Source organism: Emydura macquarii, unplaced genomic scaffold (genome assembly GCF_026122565.2).
Source record: "Emydura macquarii macquarii isolate MOO-44397 ecotype Brisbane River unplaced genomic scaffold, CSIRO-AGI_Emac_v2 contig_1253, whole genome shotgun sequence".
NCBI lineage: Eukaryota > Metazoa > Chordata > Testudines > Chelidae > Emydura > Emydura macquarii.
Genome location: NW_027131390.1, coordinates 77758985 through 77778008, shown reverse-complemented (window position 1 = coordinate 77778008; position 19024 = coordinate 77758985). Strand labels below are relative to the sequence as shown.

Below are 19024 nucleotides of genomic sequence, written 5' to 3'. Positions count from 1 at the left end.
AGTAAATAAAAGGTATTACCTCACCTACCTGGTCTTTCTCACTGCCAAATGAATCATTTGCTGCAAGAATCCTTCTAACCATAGCAAAATTCCTCAGGGTGGATCTTGGGGATGAGACACGTGGTGGAGTACACTTTACTGATGCTCTGAAAAGGGATAGCTTGCACTCTGACTAGTGCTGACATGCTGCAGTCTCACCCCAACTCAGAAAAGCACTTAAGCATGTATTTAGGGATGTGCTTAAGTCCCACTGAAGTCATTCAAATTAAGAACATACTTAAGGGAATGATTTTTGAAAATCAACCAAGTGACTGCTTTTGAAATTCCCACCCAAATTGCTTTGGAGCCTGATCCAAAAACCACTATAGTCAAAGGGGGACTTTCCTTCAGTTGGCTTTAGATCATGCCCTTGCTGATAGGGATAGACTTTAGCATGTGCTTTGCTGGACTAATCAGCTGGGAGGACTAGATAGGTTCCCTGCCCTTTGAGCAGCATACCCTTTCCTCTTTTCGTCTCAAATGCTATAGAGGGATCCTCCCCTGGTGTTTGAACAATGGGGAAATGACTTCTCTTGCCCCTGTCCCCTGAGCACCAGTGCATACATGGCAACAGCAGGCCCAGTGTCCTTAGAAGATGTTCTTAGAAGACATTGAGAGTCCGAAGATACGTTGCATATGTTGATATGTGGAAAAGAGAACAAAGAAGAGAAAAATATAGGAAATGGTTTAAATTGGAATGTGCACACCCGATGTCAGAACAGAGCCTCTTATACAATGCTATATAACATAATATTTATATAAACCATCTGGCTCTCCCACTCTGTCAGTCACTGTGCTTGGGTAACTTTACTCCAAAACATATTTTAGTGATTATAAAAACTTTATAATACACTAAAAAAGCAAGAATGCAAATGCCTTCAAAAATTCCAAAATTATGGAAATAGACAGTGGGTGATACTGGAAAAATAACAGGAGGGAGAGACCAATACATTTTAAGGGCTCAAAAGGGTCTTAAGTGGTTCACAGGGCCTCTGCATTGAAAAGAATTTCAGCCAGAGTGTGCACAGAAATACATATGCTATTAGAAATGCCAGTGAAAACCAACAAAATACAAACTAGCAACTTTTTTTCCAACCCAGTACCAGCAATTAACAATAACATTGTTATTTGCAAACTGCACAGACAGTAAAATAACAGTCCTTAAATTTCCACTGTAAAAGTGAAAGTGTAGGCCGTAAAATTATTCTTAAAATGTGCATTATAAAAAACAAACAAAAAAACAAACAAAGTGTTCGCAGTAGTGCTGTTTAAATCTTTGCAGTTTAAAAGTTTATCAATTTATTAACATTAAAATGTAAATATTACAGTTGGCATGGGCAAATATTATACAATAGTATCTTTTTACAATTACAATGCAAAGAGAGCATTTGCGGTAGGAGTTTTAAAAAGAATTATAGTGCTCAAACAGAGAAAGTGAGTGAGGTAATATATTGGACCAACTTCTGTTGATGAAAGAGACAAGCTTTTGAGCTAATACAGAGCTCTTTTTCAGGTCTGGGAAGTATGCCCAGTATGTCCAGACCTGAAGAAGAGCTCCATGTTAGCACGAAAGCTCGTCTCTCTCACCAACAGAAGCTGGTCCAATAAAAGATATTACTTCACCCACCTTGTCTATCGAATATCCTGGGACCAACATGGCTACAACAACACTGAATAGTGCAAAAACAGGACAGTGTATTTGCAGTAGTGCTGTTTAAACCTTTGCAGTGAAAACAACATAAACATTTAATGTTTATCAATTCATTAACAGTAAAATGTAAAAAGATGACAAGAGTTGTTTGGCTGAAATGTTAGGCATATTATCTATGAATAAAGAAACAAGAAAATAGTCTCAGATACTCCTGGTGATTGTCATCATGTTTCAAAGCTTTGATTCTGCCATTCAGTGTGGTAAGCATTTCACTCTGTCTCAGGCTGTGATTTTGGAAAGAATGTCTCTGGCACCATTCTGCACTACTAGACACTGTATGTCTGAAACTGATCCTGAAAGTTAAAATACACCCTTGTTTGTTATAGTGCTGCACTGGTACATTGGTGCAGCTGCACCGCTTTCGTGTTTAGTGAAGACGCTATCTACACCGATGGGAGAGCTTCTCCTGTCGATGTATGTACTCCACCTCCCCGAGAGACAGTAGCTATATCAATGGGAGAAGCCCTTCTGTTGACATAGTACTGTCTACACCAGGGGTTATAATTATGTCCCTGTGGGGTGTGGAAAATCCATTCCCCTGAGCGATGCAGTTGTACCAACATAAGTTTGTAGTGTAGACCAGGGCTGAAAGTAAAGCTGTGTCAATTTTGGACTTTGTTTGCAGAAAGTTTCTGCTGTTACATACTGGCAGAGCTTTAGCCATGATTTATTTGGATTTTTAATACTGACTTAGTATGAATTTTGTTAGGATTATATATTGATTTATATTTGATTTAAAACAATAGAATAGTATTTACTTTTACAGATTCTTCCATTTTGGGATGCCATTTAAATTTTATCTTAACTGGGCATATACTTGATGCGGTGGTTCAATTAAAAAAAAAAAAAAAAAGGCCAACTTTCCTATCCTTAGGCCCTGTTTTTCAATTATGTTAGCTCACTCCAGTTAGCTTTACATGACTGAAAAAAGGCTTGTTAAGACACATGCTAACTAACACCTCTGAAGCCATGTGAGCTGGCTGTATGGGTTAGCCTGGGTTCTCTCTAATATGACAGAATGTCACATTCTTTTTGCCCATCAAAACCTATGCCTAGAAATGGGCCCTCCATGTCATGGTTTAAGCTCATTGCCATGTAGTGTGGGGAAGTTTGCACTGATTCTGCATGTACTACATGTTTTGTGTATAAACAGAGGGAATGTACTGTCCAAAGCTGTTGATCCAGCAGCAGCACAAAACTCATTATCAAACAGCATCTAACTGCTGTGCTGTTGCAGATTAGCATGTTGCAATCAGTAGGCTACAGAGGTTATGCATTATGCTGGATGGAATCTAAATTGATTAATTATGTCATAAGCCCCATACTGCTAACAAAGGAGATTCTCCTTTAGCTCAGATAGTTGTGGCTTTTGCTTTTGAATCAGCAGGACCTGGGGTGCATCTTTAATGTCACAGTGAAGTTCCATTTGGCAATGGGGTATGGCAAATCAATGAGAGTTTTGCCAATTAGGGGCATGTACCTGCCTAAGTTGCATTGACAATCAATGGGTTTACTGTGCATTTGAAGGCAGAATTTGGCCCCAATGTGTGTTTACAATGAACAGTCCCATTCTGACTTCACAATTACTCTCATTTTTCTCAGAGTGACTAGACTAATTCGGAAGGTATTTTTCAGGAGCCCAAGACTGCGGCTGTCTATCAGCTTCTCACAATCTCTGAATTACCATGTAGGCACTCATTAATTGCTGAAAAGGGTAGATGACTCTGGGAGCCAGGTCAGGGGACCAGGAACAAGCTCCAGGAAGCCGCTGTGTTTTAAGAAGCCTCCTGAGAAATTTTGGCTCAGTGAAATGGTGCATTGCAGAGAATGCAGAATCAACTGAGAACACTGGGGTTTGCGTCAATGTTTTTCCTTACTAGCTCCACAGAGTTTGTGCAGCAGGTGTTATTAGCACTCCTCTGCAATAGAGAGCTTAGGGGGGCTTGCAGTCAATCTTTGTAATGCCCTCAGCATTTCAGCAGCTGGTTGACATGATTCTGTGCTGGCTGCTTTCTAAATTGTGCTTGGATATTTTTAATTAACAAATGTGAAACACATCAGAAACTGGCTTTTATCATGTTGACATTTCCAGGAAAGGTTTTTTCAAACAGTCCAGTGTTAATGTCTTTCTGTTGTTTTTTTTGTTTTTGTTTTGGCTTTCCATCACCAGAGTTAACTTCAAGTCACTCTTGACCATTCCTCAATTCAGCACACTGCTGCTTTGAATTAAAATGTAAAGTGCCAGCATCAACCTGATCAATGGAGGTTGTAGAAATCCCTCCTTATTCAAAAATGAAATGACCACAGAATGCTTTATATTAGCAAAACCTAAGGGTATGACATAAACACAACTCTTAACTTGTTGTGCCACAAATATAGAGAGAGCCATCAATCCTTATCTAAACATCCAGGAGAATGACAGAAAGACAACAAGAGGCAGTGTCATAACAGAAGCAAGGTTAAGAATGTATTGAAAATTCCTTGTAAATAAAGAGAGCCAGGCAGTGAAATGCTACAACCAGGAAAACTTTCACTCTACATTATGGTCCTATTTCTACTGCCAGGGATATTAGAAAGCCTGTTATACAGTTGAGTGTATACACTTTATTAGTTTAGGTAAAGAAGGATTTCTCGTCTATATTTCTTAAAATAGACTAAACGTGTGATGTTAGTGAATTTATGAGGTAACAGTCCAGCAAAGTACTTTAAGTATGTTCACTTCACATTCACTTCAGTAGTATTCCTTGCATGCTTAAAATTACACACATAATTAAGGGCTTACTGGATCAAGGCCTTACATATTTGTTTAAGCAACCAATCAGATTTTCAAACAACGCAACCAAGTTACTGGCTCACAAAAGGGTTTCTGTAAAACTTTGGAAATGAAAAATTTGAGGATTTCACATTCTAAATACAAATAAGAAAGCCTACTGTTGTTTATATAATGCTCAAACCACACATCTGGGTCATGGTACCCTTCATTTACAGCTACAGAATCCAGGAACTATTAGCTCTGTAGCTTTTTCAGTGTAAAAACACTGAACTTCTGTGCACGTCCTTTACACCCCTGTTCAGGGATAATGAACCACTATAATGCCTGTACTCCTTGAGTATTAATAACTGTTTCCGCCTAACACCATCGGTAATACCAGGATCACAGAGAAGGGCAAGACAATGGCAGCCCCCACATGCATGCATGCTGCACTCTTCCCGAAAGTGATACCTTGGGATATATTATGGCTCTCTCCAGTATTGTTCACTAAAAGCATTAAAAAATCAGGAGTCAGGCCCCCACAAAATGTTGACATTAGCTTGAAAATCATGAGATTTAAAAATAGTAAATGTAGTGTTCTTTTTATTTGCCTTCTGGTATTGGGATGTTTAGGAATCACATTATCAGCCTTTTCTCCATAGCTACAAGGCTACAAATTTCTTTACCAAAAAAAAAAAAAGATTCTCAGGTACTAAATGGATTCCAGCAGCTGGGGCTCTAAGAAAAACATCAGATATCCACAGACAACACCACAGTGCTACAATGGAACTCAAAATAATGGTCTTGCTATATGGAGCATTGGCCTGAATCACCATGTAATTGAACAGAATGCATAGGAAGTTGGGGAGACAGAGAAAAGGGTGTGGTATTTCAACCAGAATAGCTCCTAGAGGTGTAGAAAAAATATGACTCTTTGGCTAGTATTTTGAGGTACTATAAAAACTGGGTAAGGCATATCTCACTAGGATTTTTTTTATTTACATATTTCTTTGTGTTGGTAAGGCCTCTATCAGCATCACGCTGACTGTCATCTCTGGTCAGATGTCGTTTTAGTTTAAGCTGTAAATCCTGGGGGCAGTAGGGTAGGTCTGTAGACTTTGTCAGTAGTATTTTCAACTGTATCTTCCAAGGCAATTTAAAAGATTAAACGTTTTGTACATTGAGAACTATTGCTTATAGTCTAATCAATATGGTGACACCAGGGCTTCCCCTTCTGTCCTGATCTAAGATAATTCAGTGTATGGAGGAAAGACAATAGTAATTTGGTAAATAGTTCTCTTCTATTTAAAGAATCTTGTGTTCTGGCTTACTGACCTTTAGAGCAGCAAAGCACAGATAGCCAACAAAAATCCACTATATAAATGAAAGAGTAGTCACTGAGGAGGCTAATACAATGGAAATCTTTATCTTTGACATATTCTGAATATAATGACTTTAAATATATTTATCTTTGAAATTTGGGATTCAGATGCTTTATTCTTTAAAATGTTCAAAGGATACGGAATAGTATGCTAGCAGTCGCTTTGGAAACATTAGATTATTAATTGGTAAATGTTAGTAATCATTGATTTCAGTATATACACTCTAACTGATGAAAAATATTTCCATCAATAATAACCCAAAATTTACATATAGGCAAAGAAAGAAAAACGCTGCTTGAGAATTTATTAAAGTCTCACCTTAACGTGTATGAAAGAGTTTGCAGTACTGGTGTTAGTGGAGCTGGAGCAGGAGCACCATTTAGGTAGCTTTAATGTTTTGATATCTACTGTTATTAAATAATTATTGGAGTGGCTCAGACAATTTCCCACAACTGTGAGAATCTAAATCAGTAAAAATTGAAAAAACGCTTAAAAATAAAATTTGATATTATCCATCAAAATTAAAAAAAAAACCAAAAAAAAACCAAACCCCAAGTTCTGCCAACTCTGGTTATCAGAAAGTAAAAATAGCTTTTTGTATCACTCTTCTTTCAATGTCCCAGTTACGTATGAGATCAGATATCATGGCTACTCAGTACATCTGCACCTAGGAGTTCTGTCATAGGCTTGGTCTACACTTAACAGCAGTGATTCAGTGACAGTCAATGGGAATTACACAAAGTACGCAAAGAACTTGCGTGACTCCCATTGACTGCTATGCTTCTCTTCTGTGTGCCATCTTCACGTTCCTGTCGACGCAGCGCTATGCCACTTGCGGGGGTGGATTAATAACGTTGACTTCTGGATCGACTGAGCGGGTCTTCACTGATCGCTCAGTCAATCCAGATAAGTCGATCTGACGGTGGCAACTTTGCCACTGTCAGTGTAGACATAACCATAGAGAGTTAGCTAGTGAACTAACTCTCAACAAATTATGATCCAAAAAGTGGACCGGAGTCTGCTTAATTTTGACTGTCTACTGGACCGTCATTGTTCCAATTAAGCAGCTGTCCCCATTAAAAGATTAATATTTTACACAGACACATACACAGAATCACAAAGAGCTTAACATGAAATAAAGCACTGCGCTCAAGAACAAAGAATAAAAAAGGATACTCCCTGCATTTTATCTGTTTTTTCCACTTTTAATTTTTACTTGGCAACTTTTGTAAGAATTACATACCTATTTAGCACTTAATTAAGCACCACTTGGCACTAGCCCAGTGCTTTCTTATTAAGTGGAATTTATGCTAATTATATCCTAATTAAGCAGCTGTCTTTACTAGTCACTGTCATTAGGCTAATGAGTTATCTGGGGAGACATCCCAATAAAGCAGCCCTCCTGGTTAAGGTTGTCCCGATTAAAAAGAGTTTATGGCAACTGTAATATCTTTCAGTAACTTTCCACGCAACAGTAAATAATGTACTCTCTGAGGGTCAAATCCAGGCTCCAGCACTACAGCTAGCTTCTAGAGAAATGTATAGTGGGGCAGGGAGAGGAATCCTCTCCTTCCCCCAACTGAGAAGCAGCTCTGCACTGCAGCTGTTCCACAGAGGCAATTGGAGACATTGGACTTAAGTAGCCTAGAGAGTGCCCTTATGTGGCCTCTCAGTGGAAGGTAGGGGGAGTAAGAGAAGCTGGGCATTGTCAGATAATTGGCACACTGCTACGTAAGAGGCTTCTGTAGAGCAAGGCTCTATACTGCATTGAGTGTGCACTTCCTCTGCCCAAATCCGGTCCTCACTGTACACTGGAATCACACCAATTTCACTGAATAGTGTCCCTCCATTAAGGAAGAGGTGGGAGCTTGATTTGCCTGTTGGGAGTAGTACGAATATGGCAGTGGATAATTGTGCAATGTAATGACAAAAATATCAAATCATATGAAGATGAGGACAAGTCTGTTTGAACATCTGAGAGAGAAATAATATAAAGTGGCTGCTGCACCACAATTTAATTATATTTCACAAACAAATCCATTGATGATCCCCAAAATTGTGCAACAATGGAGAAAATATATCTGCATTTATTCAGCAACATCCTTGCTCCCTACATATATGTATACAGATCACGGGACTAAAATTAACAAAACAATTTGCAACAGTAACACAGGTCTCCAACTATTTAATTTGAAATTGTACTAAATTGCATTCAATCTGCCATAACTAAATAATCTGTGGAGCTAGGATAACAAATTACTGTCATGGTATAAAACAGGAAAAGAATAGCACTAAGGCTATTAATACAGGGGACTAGTTATTGAAGTCTTTAAAAGCCAAAAGCACTGAATCCAAGAATATTGCAGTCGTGAAAAATAAGGACTGAAGCTCACTGCAAAGCAAAGTCTGAGATTCAAAGAAGCTTACACATGGGAAACTCAACAATAAAGATAAACAAGGAAATGTTACAATAGGATAAATGGATTCTAGGTAGAAACCTCAGATTTTCAGACTTATTTGACAGAGGTGCTTTTCTGAACTTTTAGGAACAACGAAGTAAATTAGATGATAATGTCAACTGGCATTTTCTGCTCTTAAAGGACTATCTATAATAGATTTTGGGAACAAATCTCACTGAAATAGAGCAGATATCTCCAGAATCTTAAAAAAAACAAAAAACAAAAAAAAACAATCTCAAAAACAGGCTAAAAGACAATATATCTTTGAAACTTGATGTCTAACTCCCTATTAAACCAAACTAGCCATTTACACAAAATTTATATGGCAAAAGTAATTTCTAGCACACAGATGTAAATTGGAACAAAGTCTTAGAAAAGAGCTACTTTATAAGTTAATGAGTGTTAAGGCAAATGCAAATCAAAATCTTCCATAGTTTATATGGGATCCCAGCTTTCAAGTACAAGCAAGAGTAAGAAATAACAATAAATGCTGTCATTGCTTAGATGTTATTGGTAACTACTAGCGTTATCAATTTATCACAGTAAATTCATGCAATTAACGCAAAACAAATTAACTAGATTAAAAAATAGTCACGATTAATCACACTGTTAATAATAGAATACTAATTTAAATTTTTGCCCACAAGTAGTTGTCAAAATTCAGGATGAATAATACATAATACTGTGAAAACGACTTCTAAAATTGAAGGCAAATCATGTTGAGTTGCATTGTAAAACATGTTCCTTTTTCCTAACCAACCAACAAACAAAACAAACCTTCCCCAGATGATACTTTCCAATTAAGGATAATCACTATGAGCCACATTCTGCCATTCCTTACTCACAGTAAGGATCCTGATCTATGGAGTGCAATTGATTTGAATAGGACTGCTTATACATTAAGGTATTACTAAGTAAAGATAGTAAAAAGAAGTCCTATATTTGAGCAAGAGAAAACAGAAAATAATATAATGAATGAAATACATATGAAAGTTCAACTACTGTATCTTAAACCAATTTAACCATCTAATATTTCATCTGATTTTAAAAGGAGTTTGTCTTAATTGGGAGTTTCAAATAGCAAATTTGCAACAAAAAAACAACAAAAAAACGAAACCCACCCAACAAGCAGGTTTTGTTTTATATTATCAGGAAATGGGCTTGTGATAATTTGCAGTAGAAACCGCAGGGTTTGGCCATCTAAGATTACTGCTGTCCACATGTACTCCTCTTGATCTGCTGCTCACAAACAGGGAAGAATTGATAGGGGAAGTAGAAGTGGGTGGTAACCTGGGCAGCAGTGATCATGAGATGGTCGAGTTCAGGATCCTGACAAAAGGAAAAAAAGAGAACAGCAGAATACGGGCCCTGGACTTCAGAAAAGCAGACTGACTCCCTCAGGGAGCTGATGGGTATGATCCCCTGGAAGGTTAATAATGAGGGGAAAGAACTCCAGGAGAGTTGGCTGTATTTTAAAGAAACCTTATTGAGGGCGCAGGAACAAACCATCTTGATGTGCAGAAAGAATAGCAAATATGGCAAGCGACTAACTTAGCTTAACGGAGAAATCTTCGATGAGCTTAAACACAAAAAGGAAGCTTACAAGAAGTGGAAGCTTGGACAGATAACTAGGGAGGAGTATAAAAAATATTGCTCCAGCATGCAGGGGTGAAATCAGAAAGGCCAAAACACAATTGGAGTTGCAGCTTGCAAGTGATGTGAAGGGTAACAAGAAGAGTTTCTACTCTACTCTAACAAGAAGAGGATGTTAGCAACAAGAAGAAGGTCAGGGAAAGTGTGGGGCCCAAATTGAATGGGGGAGGCAACCTAGAAAAGATGATGTAGAAAAAGCTGAAGTACTCAAGGTTTTTTTTGCCGCTGTCTTTACAGACAAAGTTAGTGCCTTGACTACTCCATGTGAAGCACAGTACAGGGAGGAGGTGAGTGGCCCTCAGTGATGAAAGAACAGGTTCAGGACTATTTAGAAAAGCTGGACATGCACAAGTTCACGGGCTGGATGCAGTGCATCTGAGGGTGCTGAGGGAGTTGGCTGATATGATTGCAGAGCTATTTACCATTTACTTTGAAAACTTGTGGTGATCAGGGGAGGTCCTTGCATAGGCGGAGTTTGATTACTTAATTGGGAGGGGAGGGGGGCAAGGGGTAGGGAGGTTAGGGCATCGCATGGGCGAAGCATGACCATTACATGTATTCACGCCCCCTGTTGGCGGCAGCACCCCATGGGGAGAGGGAATCTGCAGGCCCGTTTCCTGCTCTCCCCCACTCCCCCCTCCATGGGGACAGCAGGGGTGGAGTACCGAGGGAGCCATGTCCCCGGACACAGCTTGGGAGGAGGCGCTGGCCAGGCCCTCCTCGGAGGAACCGCCCCCTGCTGACATTCCTGGCGGCCGTGCCGATTGGCCCATGGCTCCCTCCTTGAGCCCAACACAGGGGCAGGAGGTGGAGGGGCCAGGTCAGCGTGGCCACTGGGGATGTCAGCGGGGAGGGCCTGGCCAGCGCCTCCTCCCAGGCCAGCCCCCAGGGGCATGGTGGCCCCCTCTGCTATGGTAAGGAAGGGGCTGGGGAGCGGGCACTTGGGGCTGGGCAGGGGGCTCTGCCAGCCGGGGGAGCACTGGCATACTGAGGGGACCAGGCTCCGGGCACCAGCCTGGGGGGGGAATGCCAGCTGGGCCTTGGAGGAGGAGCCGCCTTTCCACTGACATTCCTGGTAGCCTCCGCCTCCTGCCTCCATGTTGGGCTCAATGAGGGAGCGGCAGGCCGAGTGGTGCGGCCGCCGGGAATGTCAGTAGGGTCAGCCCCTCCGACAGCCCAGCCGGTGCCTCCTCCCAGGTTGGTGTGTGGGGGCATGGTCCCCTCCCACCCACTCCCTTGGTACGCAACTGCTGGAGAGGTAGGGGATGCCCAGGGGGGAAGGAGCAGCAGCACTGGGCTGCACGGAGAGGGGTTGAAAAAAATAAGTTGGGGGGGGGGGGGGGTATTGGCGCCCCCCCCCCCCCCCACCACCAAATTCCACCCATGAGTCCTGGGTGATTGGAAAAAGGCAAATGTAGTGCCCATCTTCAAAAAAAAAAAAAAAAAAAAAAAAAAAAAAAAAAAGGATAAGATGAGGCTCTGGGGAGCTACAGACCCTCAGGCTCACCTCATTCCCCAGAAAAATCATGGAGCAGGTCCTCAAGGAATCCATTTTGAAGCACTTGGAGGAGAGGAAAGTGATCAGGAATAGTCTGCGTGGATTCACCAAGGGCAAATCATTCCTGACAACCTGATTGCCTTCTATGATGAGATGACTGGCTCTGTGGATGTGGGGAAAGCGGTGGATGTGATATCTTGAGCAAAGCTTTTGATACAATCTCCCACAGCATTCTTGCCAGCAAATTAAAGAAGTATGGGTTGGATGAATGAACTATAAAATGGATAGAAAGGTGGCTAGATCATCGAGCTGAACTGTAGTGATCAATTGCTCAATGTCAAGTTGGTAGCTAGTAGCAAGCAGCGTGCCCCAAGGGTGGGACCGGTTTTATTCATCTTCATTAGTGGAAGATATGCTGGACTGCACCCTCAGCAAGTTTGCAGATGACACTAAGCTCTGGAGAGTGGTAGATACCCTAGAGGGAAGGTATAGGATACACATTGACCTAGACAAATTGGAGGGTTGGGTCAAAATAAATCTAATGAGGTTCAACAAGGACAAGTGCAGAGTCCTGCACTTAGGATGGAAGAATCCCATGCACTGCTATAGACTGGGCACCCACTGCCTAAGCAGCAGTTCTGCAGAAAAGGACCCGTGGGTTACAGTGGACAAGAAGCTGGATATGGATCAACATGTATGCCATTGTTAACTGCATATTGGGCTGCATTAGTAGGAGCATTGCCAGCAGATCGAGGGAAGTGATTATTCCCCTCTATTCGGCATTGGTGAGGCTGCATGTGGAGTACTGTGTCCAGTTTTGGCACCCCACTACAGAAAGGATGTGGACAAATTGGGGAGTCTAGTGGAGGGCAACGAAAATGATTAGGGGGCTGGGGCACATGACATACGAGGAGAGGGTGAGTGAACAGGGCTTATTTAGTCTGAAGAAGAGAATGGGGGGGGGGGGGGGATTGAGAAGGGATTTGATATCAGCCTTCAACTACCTGAAGGGGGGGTTCCAGAGAGGATGGAGGTAGGCTGTTCTCAGTGGTGGCAGATTAGGAGCAATGGTCAAGTTGCAGTGGGGGAGGTCTAGGTTAGGTATTAAGAAAAATGCTTTCTCTACAAGGGTAGTGAATCACTGGAATGGGTTACCTAGGGAGGTGGTGGAATTTCCATCCTTAGAGGTTTTAAAGTCCCAGCTTGACAAAACCCTGGTTGGGATGATTTAGTTGGGGTTGGTCCTGCTTTGAGCAGGGGGACTAGATGACCTTCTAAGGTCCCTTCCAATCCTATGATTCTATGACTCTGAGATACTTATAGACAGTGGTGCTGTAAATTTATGAAGTACCTGTAGTGTACAAAAAAAGAAAAAAGAAAACAAAAAAAAGACTCCTTGTTCTGTTCCTTACTAAGCTCCTTGGAGCAAAGAGAAATTGGGAGATTTTCTTTATTTTCTGGAATGCTTAAACATGCCCCTATGTTTTCCATTTGGATGACACACTGTAACTAAAACTGAGTTACAAGTCATATAATTAGAAAAATAGTATCTGAATATGGTATACAATTTCTTTTCCATTCTCTCTTTTCTTTGTGCGATTTTCTTTCTTGTTTAATTTCTTTGTTATTGATTGTGTTTAGTTTCTGCTAGGAGCTAGCAGAAGGAGGTAAAAATCAAAAGTAAATGAATAGATTCCTATAGTAATGTATTGAACTTCATCCAAGGATTGAAAATGTTTACTGTATTGTTTAGATTTCATAAGCCTATCACACAAAAAGTCATTTGGGAACAAAATCAGGTAGCGTATGCACATAAAATTAAGGCCATAAGAGAAAAGTCAACATGGGCTTTGATCACACAACACAAATACCAATGGGCCCCTATCCAGCATTTCTGGTAAGATTAATTGCTTTGTTGGATCAGGGCCTTGAGGACCACTGTAAAAAGTCTATGAAGTACAATGACCATTTTAGAAATTACCTTTATTCAGAATGTCATTGCTTTTGTTGATTTAGATTAGAATCTTAATGTTATTTCATGTCTTTTATTTGACTATATATTATTCTTACTTTTTTAATCATTTACTGCTTCTGGGTTTAATTAGCAAAATAAAACAGTATATAGAGATTAGCTGCATTTTTATTTAACATAACTAAATCTCAGCATTTCACTAATTTCATTGCTTTAGAGACAGAGAGGTATTTTCTATAATAATTTGCAGTTCTATTGCACAAGACCACAGGGCATTTAAATTCTGGAAAGGCTTTCACATATAATAATGTGGTGCAAATTAGCACAGTTCCTGTGGAATTTTCCCTTCAAGATGTCAGCCAACTTTATCATAAGAATTAAATAAAGTTACAGCACGGTTCTGGTAAATCCACACACACACACACACACACACACACACACACACACACACACACACACACACACACACACACACACACAGGCGAGGGCAGCTTGTTCAGCCCTTTTGTGGGTACTGTGCCCTCTTCGGCTATGATACGCCTGGGTGGGAGCGGGGGGGCCCCGGTTCTGCCCTGGGCCCCGACCCAGGGACCCTGTGTGGAGTAGTCTACAAACTGCCCAGTCTGTGACTTACTCCCTTCCCTGGGTCGCCTGTCCTTGGCCCCACTGCTTGCAGTCCACTTCCTAGAAGTGGGTGAGGAGGGGTTCTCCCTCAGGCCTATCCCTTGGGTCCCTGGCCGTAGCCGGACAGGTACCCCCTCTTGTCTCTAGTACCTTTTGGGGTTATAGTAAGTGGCAGTGGTTGCTCCAAGTCCTATAGCCAAGCCGCTCCGCTTCTCCTAACTCCCTTCCAGCTGCCCCTATCTGCCTGACAGGGAGGCTTTTAACTGCTGGGGCAAGCTCCTTGATTGGCCTCAGCTGGCCTAATTGGCCTAATTGCCCCGGAATAGCCCCAGCTGGATCACCCAGGGAACAGGGATTTGTTAATTCTGGGGCTAATATAGATTCCCTCCACTACTCTCCTGTAGCCATCAGGTTTGGCCCTGTCAGAATATATATATATAAACTTATGTTTGTTTTTTGTTGTAATTCAAAATTCTGTTTAATAAGATTGAGCCGGCAATGATCAGTTGTAGAAATCTCCCTCAGAAAATGATAGTATCTTATTATTTGGGACTTTTAAAATTAGAGTGGAGAAAATACTGAAAACGTATTCTAGGAAGCTGTTCTATTTTGGCGACCAGATGGATTAAATGACCTAGACTGTATTTCACTTTTGATATCATAAAGAGCCCTTTATGCATTTTGACTAAAAGTTGGCCTTTCTTCAGAAATATCCTTGCTTTTATGCCTGATAGATGGTTTGAGGGTGCAGAATTAAGGATGGATTTTAGGCTGATAAAGAAGTAGTTTGACCTTTACCCCTCCACTCTGAGCTGCTATTTTACTCCTTTGGATTATTCCTAGTGAGCAATTACACACTTACTTTCCTTGGCTTTTGTCAGATGAAGTACTAGTCTAAAGACTATATGCTCCCCTTGATCCAAACAGCAAGCTATCATGTCTGTGTTTTCCTAGGAAGATTGGTTCCTCAAGGATTCTGTTTTTATCTTCAGATTTTACTGACGTTTTCATTCATAGTTAAATACTTTATACCTTCTGAAGGGAAACAGAAAATCCTGCACATTTGCAGCCCCTCCATTCCTTGTCTGGAGTACAAAAAAACCCACACTTTTGCAAGGCAACATCTTAAGCGCATTAACACATCAGTTTAAAATATGCTTGTACAGATTAGTTTTAAAAGGTTTAACCATTAGGGATTCTCCATTGCTAGTAGCAGGGTCAAGTCAAACTAGTAAAAATATTTTAATATAAGCCTTCTTTTCATTACAGTTCTTTTAGAAGTGGATTTAATCTGCTACTAATAAAGATAACAGTGAAATACTTCAGGGTCGTGTTGAAGAAAATGAAAATGTCTTTAGCAAATTAGAAGGTCTTATTCTGTGCTTGAAAGATGTACAGTATTTTCTTTCCAAATAAGGAAAATCAACTGTGCAAATGTACAGCAGCAGTAAATACCTTCATCTCATGAATGATTACATTGAAGGTTTTCAGATCAATCAAATCCAGTACTCTTAGGTTCAAAGATGAATCAAATGAAAATATTAAGAGTCTAAGGGCCTGATGCACATTTACACTAACCCCACAGTACCTCACTCTGGCAATGTAAAGGGCCCTTTAGGTGTGTGTAAATGTAATTTACACCCATTTTATGGCTTCTTTACATTGCTGAAGAGTTGTGAAGCAGTCTTGGCATACCTGAGAATCAGGCCCTAAAACAACAAGGGACAGCAAGGTGGTAGTGGTAAACTGGTAGACCAACCTGACTTGACAAAACCACTAGGAATTCCAAAGCTACCAATAGGAGTTTGCTAAGGACCCAAATACCACCGGTGGAAGGATTGATTCTTTAAGAACTTGGCTTTTTCTGAGAAAATAATTGTATGGGCAAGCTCAAAATTCTTACATGAACTTGGTTAGTAGAGTTCCGTTGCTACCCACTCACCTATCAGATTAGTTTAGCCATGACCCTTATAGATGCAAATATCCATATGATTGTTGTGAGGTGTCTTCCTCCTCCCTCCTTCACCCAGGGAACCAGACAGGAAGTGTGAAACATCGGGACGGGGGTAATAGGTGCCTATGTGAGACAAACCCCAGAATATTAGGATGTCCCTATAAAGTCGGGACATCTGATCACCCTCCTTCTCCCTCCCACCCCATTTCCACATTATTAGATCTGAATGGATTGGGTCTAAGATAGGTCTCACCCAGGCCTGAATTTTCAGAGGAGCAGTTTTGTTTCTATTGACATCTGTGTCCATAATTTTGTACCTGCTGTTCATAGAATACAAAAATAGAGGCTGTGTCTGAAAATCAGGCGCCACATCTTTCAAACAGTACTTTGCAATATACAAGGTTTTATATGTGTATATGTTTCACCCTGTAAATTGTCATTTAGTTTATATTATGTAATAGTGTTTACAAGAGTAACACTACAAAACGTGGAAGGTACCAGAAACAAATTTTATTTCTTTAAATGCTGTGATTAAGTGTATTCAAATATTTCACAACACTGAAAAAGGTGTCAAGTCATTCTTCCTCTTATTTACATTCTCTTCACAAAATTTACCAAGCAGCCATTTATCTAAAGAGCTTTGTCTTTTAAGTTGAAATATATGAGAAAATACAATATGGGAAAGTTATATACTGTAATAAGTGTGTTTGAAAAGCTATGAGATGTTATATTCCATTTTCACACAGCTCTAGTTGCAGTATATTTGAAACACAGTTAATGTCACAAGTGACTTGTTTGTCATGTCTCTGCTTTATAGTTGTTTAGAAAATGTATCCTCTTTATACACAAATTAGGAAAATGCTCTCAGCGCACAGGGACCTATGAGCCTAACCCTTGAAATATAAAGTAAATTTTTACTGCTGGAGCTGTCTCGGCTCACTTAATTTAAAGGCTTTGTCCAGGGCTTTAGATCCAATGTGTCCCCCAAGATGGTGTACAGCTTTGCACTAATTGGCACATCACATGGGGAACAAACAGCACACCAAATCACCCAATTTAGTGACACCAGTTATGTTTAGAAACTGTTTACTCATTTTGTTTTAAAATACTGTAGACATTTTTTGTGTGGTGATAACTGTATTAACTGCAAGGATGGAACTGTGGTCCACTGTGATTAATATCATTCAATTGAAATATACTGGGTTAACATTACATTAAAAATCAAATTGTTGATAGTGTGTACATCTGTTCTCTGACCCATCTTTTAATGTTTATATATGTAATATAGCAGTTAATGAAATTCCTGTTGTCAACCTTTCTTTGAACAAATATACCTCTTTCGTGAGCAGTGGGTGTCTTTTATTGTGACACTTACAACCATAGTTTCTCTTTCTTAGGGGGGGCGGGTGGGGAGGGAACCATGAAAGAAATGGCAAGTGAGAACTGCAAGCTATTGCCAGGCATTACTCTTTGTTCAAATGTAAACTAAGCAGCAGATATGCATTTGTAACCCTCTGCAAAGTTATAAGAGTTTTACCCTGTAGCATATTGGAAAACATCACTCATGTAATGGAATCCCCTTGCTCCCCCGCCTCCTCACACTCCCCTCCCCCAGAAAACCACATCTGTTTCCTACTGATAGCTTTTAACACGCGTCCCCTTAATGTCTTCTAACAGGAAGTAGAAATGGAGAGAAGTTTGCATTCACCAACATTTAAGAATCAGCCTGGGAGCCATTCCATCATTTCTGTGAAAGATTCAGACGTGAAAGCCGGGAAAACATTTTTTGACAAGATGTCATCTGAAAATGGTCAGAACAACAACTTTGAAGGTTAGCCTAACACTTTGATCTCATTTCTTGCTTTTGTACCTTGTACAGAACACGTGAGATAAAGAATGTGTGTGTTTGTGTTTTAACAGTAAAACAAAACTGATGATACAGTATATGGTTCTGTTTTTAAGAAAACAGTAAAGGATGCACTAAAACGTGAATTTAGTTGACATCCCTTGAATTTTTCAAGTTGGGATTTTATTTGTATAGTAGTTGTGTACAATAGGAAGTTATCGGCATTATTGCAAACAAGACCTCAACACACATAACTATCTGTCCCCGTCCCCCCTCCAAAGATAGTGCTGTTACAATAGATAAAACAGTGCATTAATTTCTTCACACAAGAAGTACAGACATTTTTAGAACAATGCACTTTATCATCAAAGTGACAAAGGAAAATCATAATTGTATAATCAAAGCTACACATAATAAAAGAATTAGATGTGCTTATCAACTAAAAAAAAAAAAAAAAGCTTTCCATCTTTTCTTTTTCAGATGATTACCCTAAATGTGTTTAATGATTTTAGGATAAAATATGACAGAATGGTGTCACAGTTTTTGGGAATATATGTTATATAATTTTGATTTATTAATGTTTTGCAAAAGTCATTAAAATGCTAATAGCTCATATGCCTGAGATTGCACTGTTACCATAATTTTCAATAATGACAGAGCCACAAAATACAATACTCTATTAAAAATACAGACACCATTAGTCATTTTTGAAGAGGCAATAACTATATTGTACATTTTGGTAATTTGGAGTTAGCATTGTGTTTGTTAAAAATTATAACAAATAATATTAATAATAAAGCCCTTTTGCACTTATCTCTATGTGTAAACTGCCCACACCTTCAGCTTGCTAGTCACGTTGACCCTAACAATAAAGAAATTTTAAAAAATTAAAAATTAAGAAAAACAAAACATTCCATCCCTTCACTCCCCACAATAATACCTCTTTAGCCACAGTTTAGTGTAATCTGTATTCAGTGCAGAAGAAACCAATTCCACATGATACCCAGGAACCAAATTTAGCTGTTTGTTCTAAATGCAATAATAACGGGACAACGGGATGACTATCATCTAACTCCTGATCCAAAGGTTCTTTTCCCATTTGATAAAGCATGTTAATGCATCAGTTCAAGAGAG

The 19024-nt window shown here is 39.9% G+C and overlaps 1 protein-coding gene across 1 annotated transcript in view; it reads left to right on the top strand.

Annotated features, from left to right (window-relative positions):
- XIRP2 (xin actin binding repeat containing 2) overlaps positions 1 to 19024 on the top strand; it is a 142858-nt gene that overhangs the window by 53917 nt on the left and 69917 nt on the right. The window contains exon 2 of the mRNA XM_067549307.1: positions 17722 to 17875. Within this exon, the coding sequence (XP_067405408.1) occupies positions 17722 to 17875 (154 nt within the window). The remainder of the gene's footprint in view (positions 1 to 17721; positions 17876 to 19024) is intronic.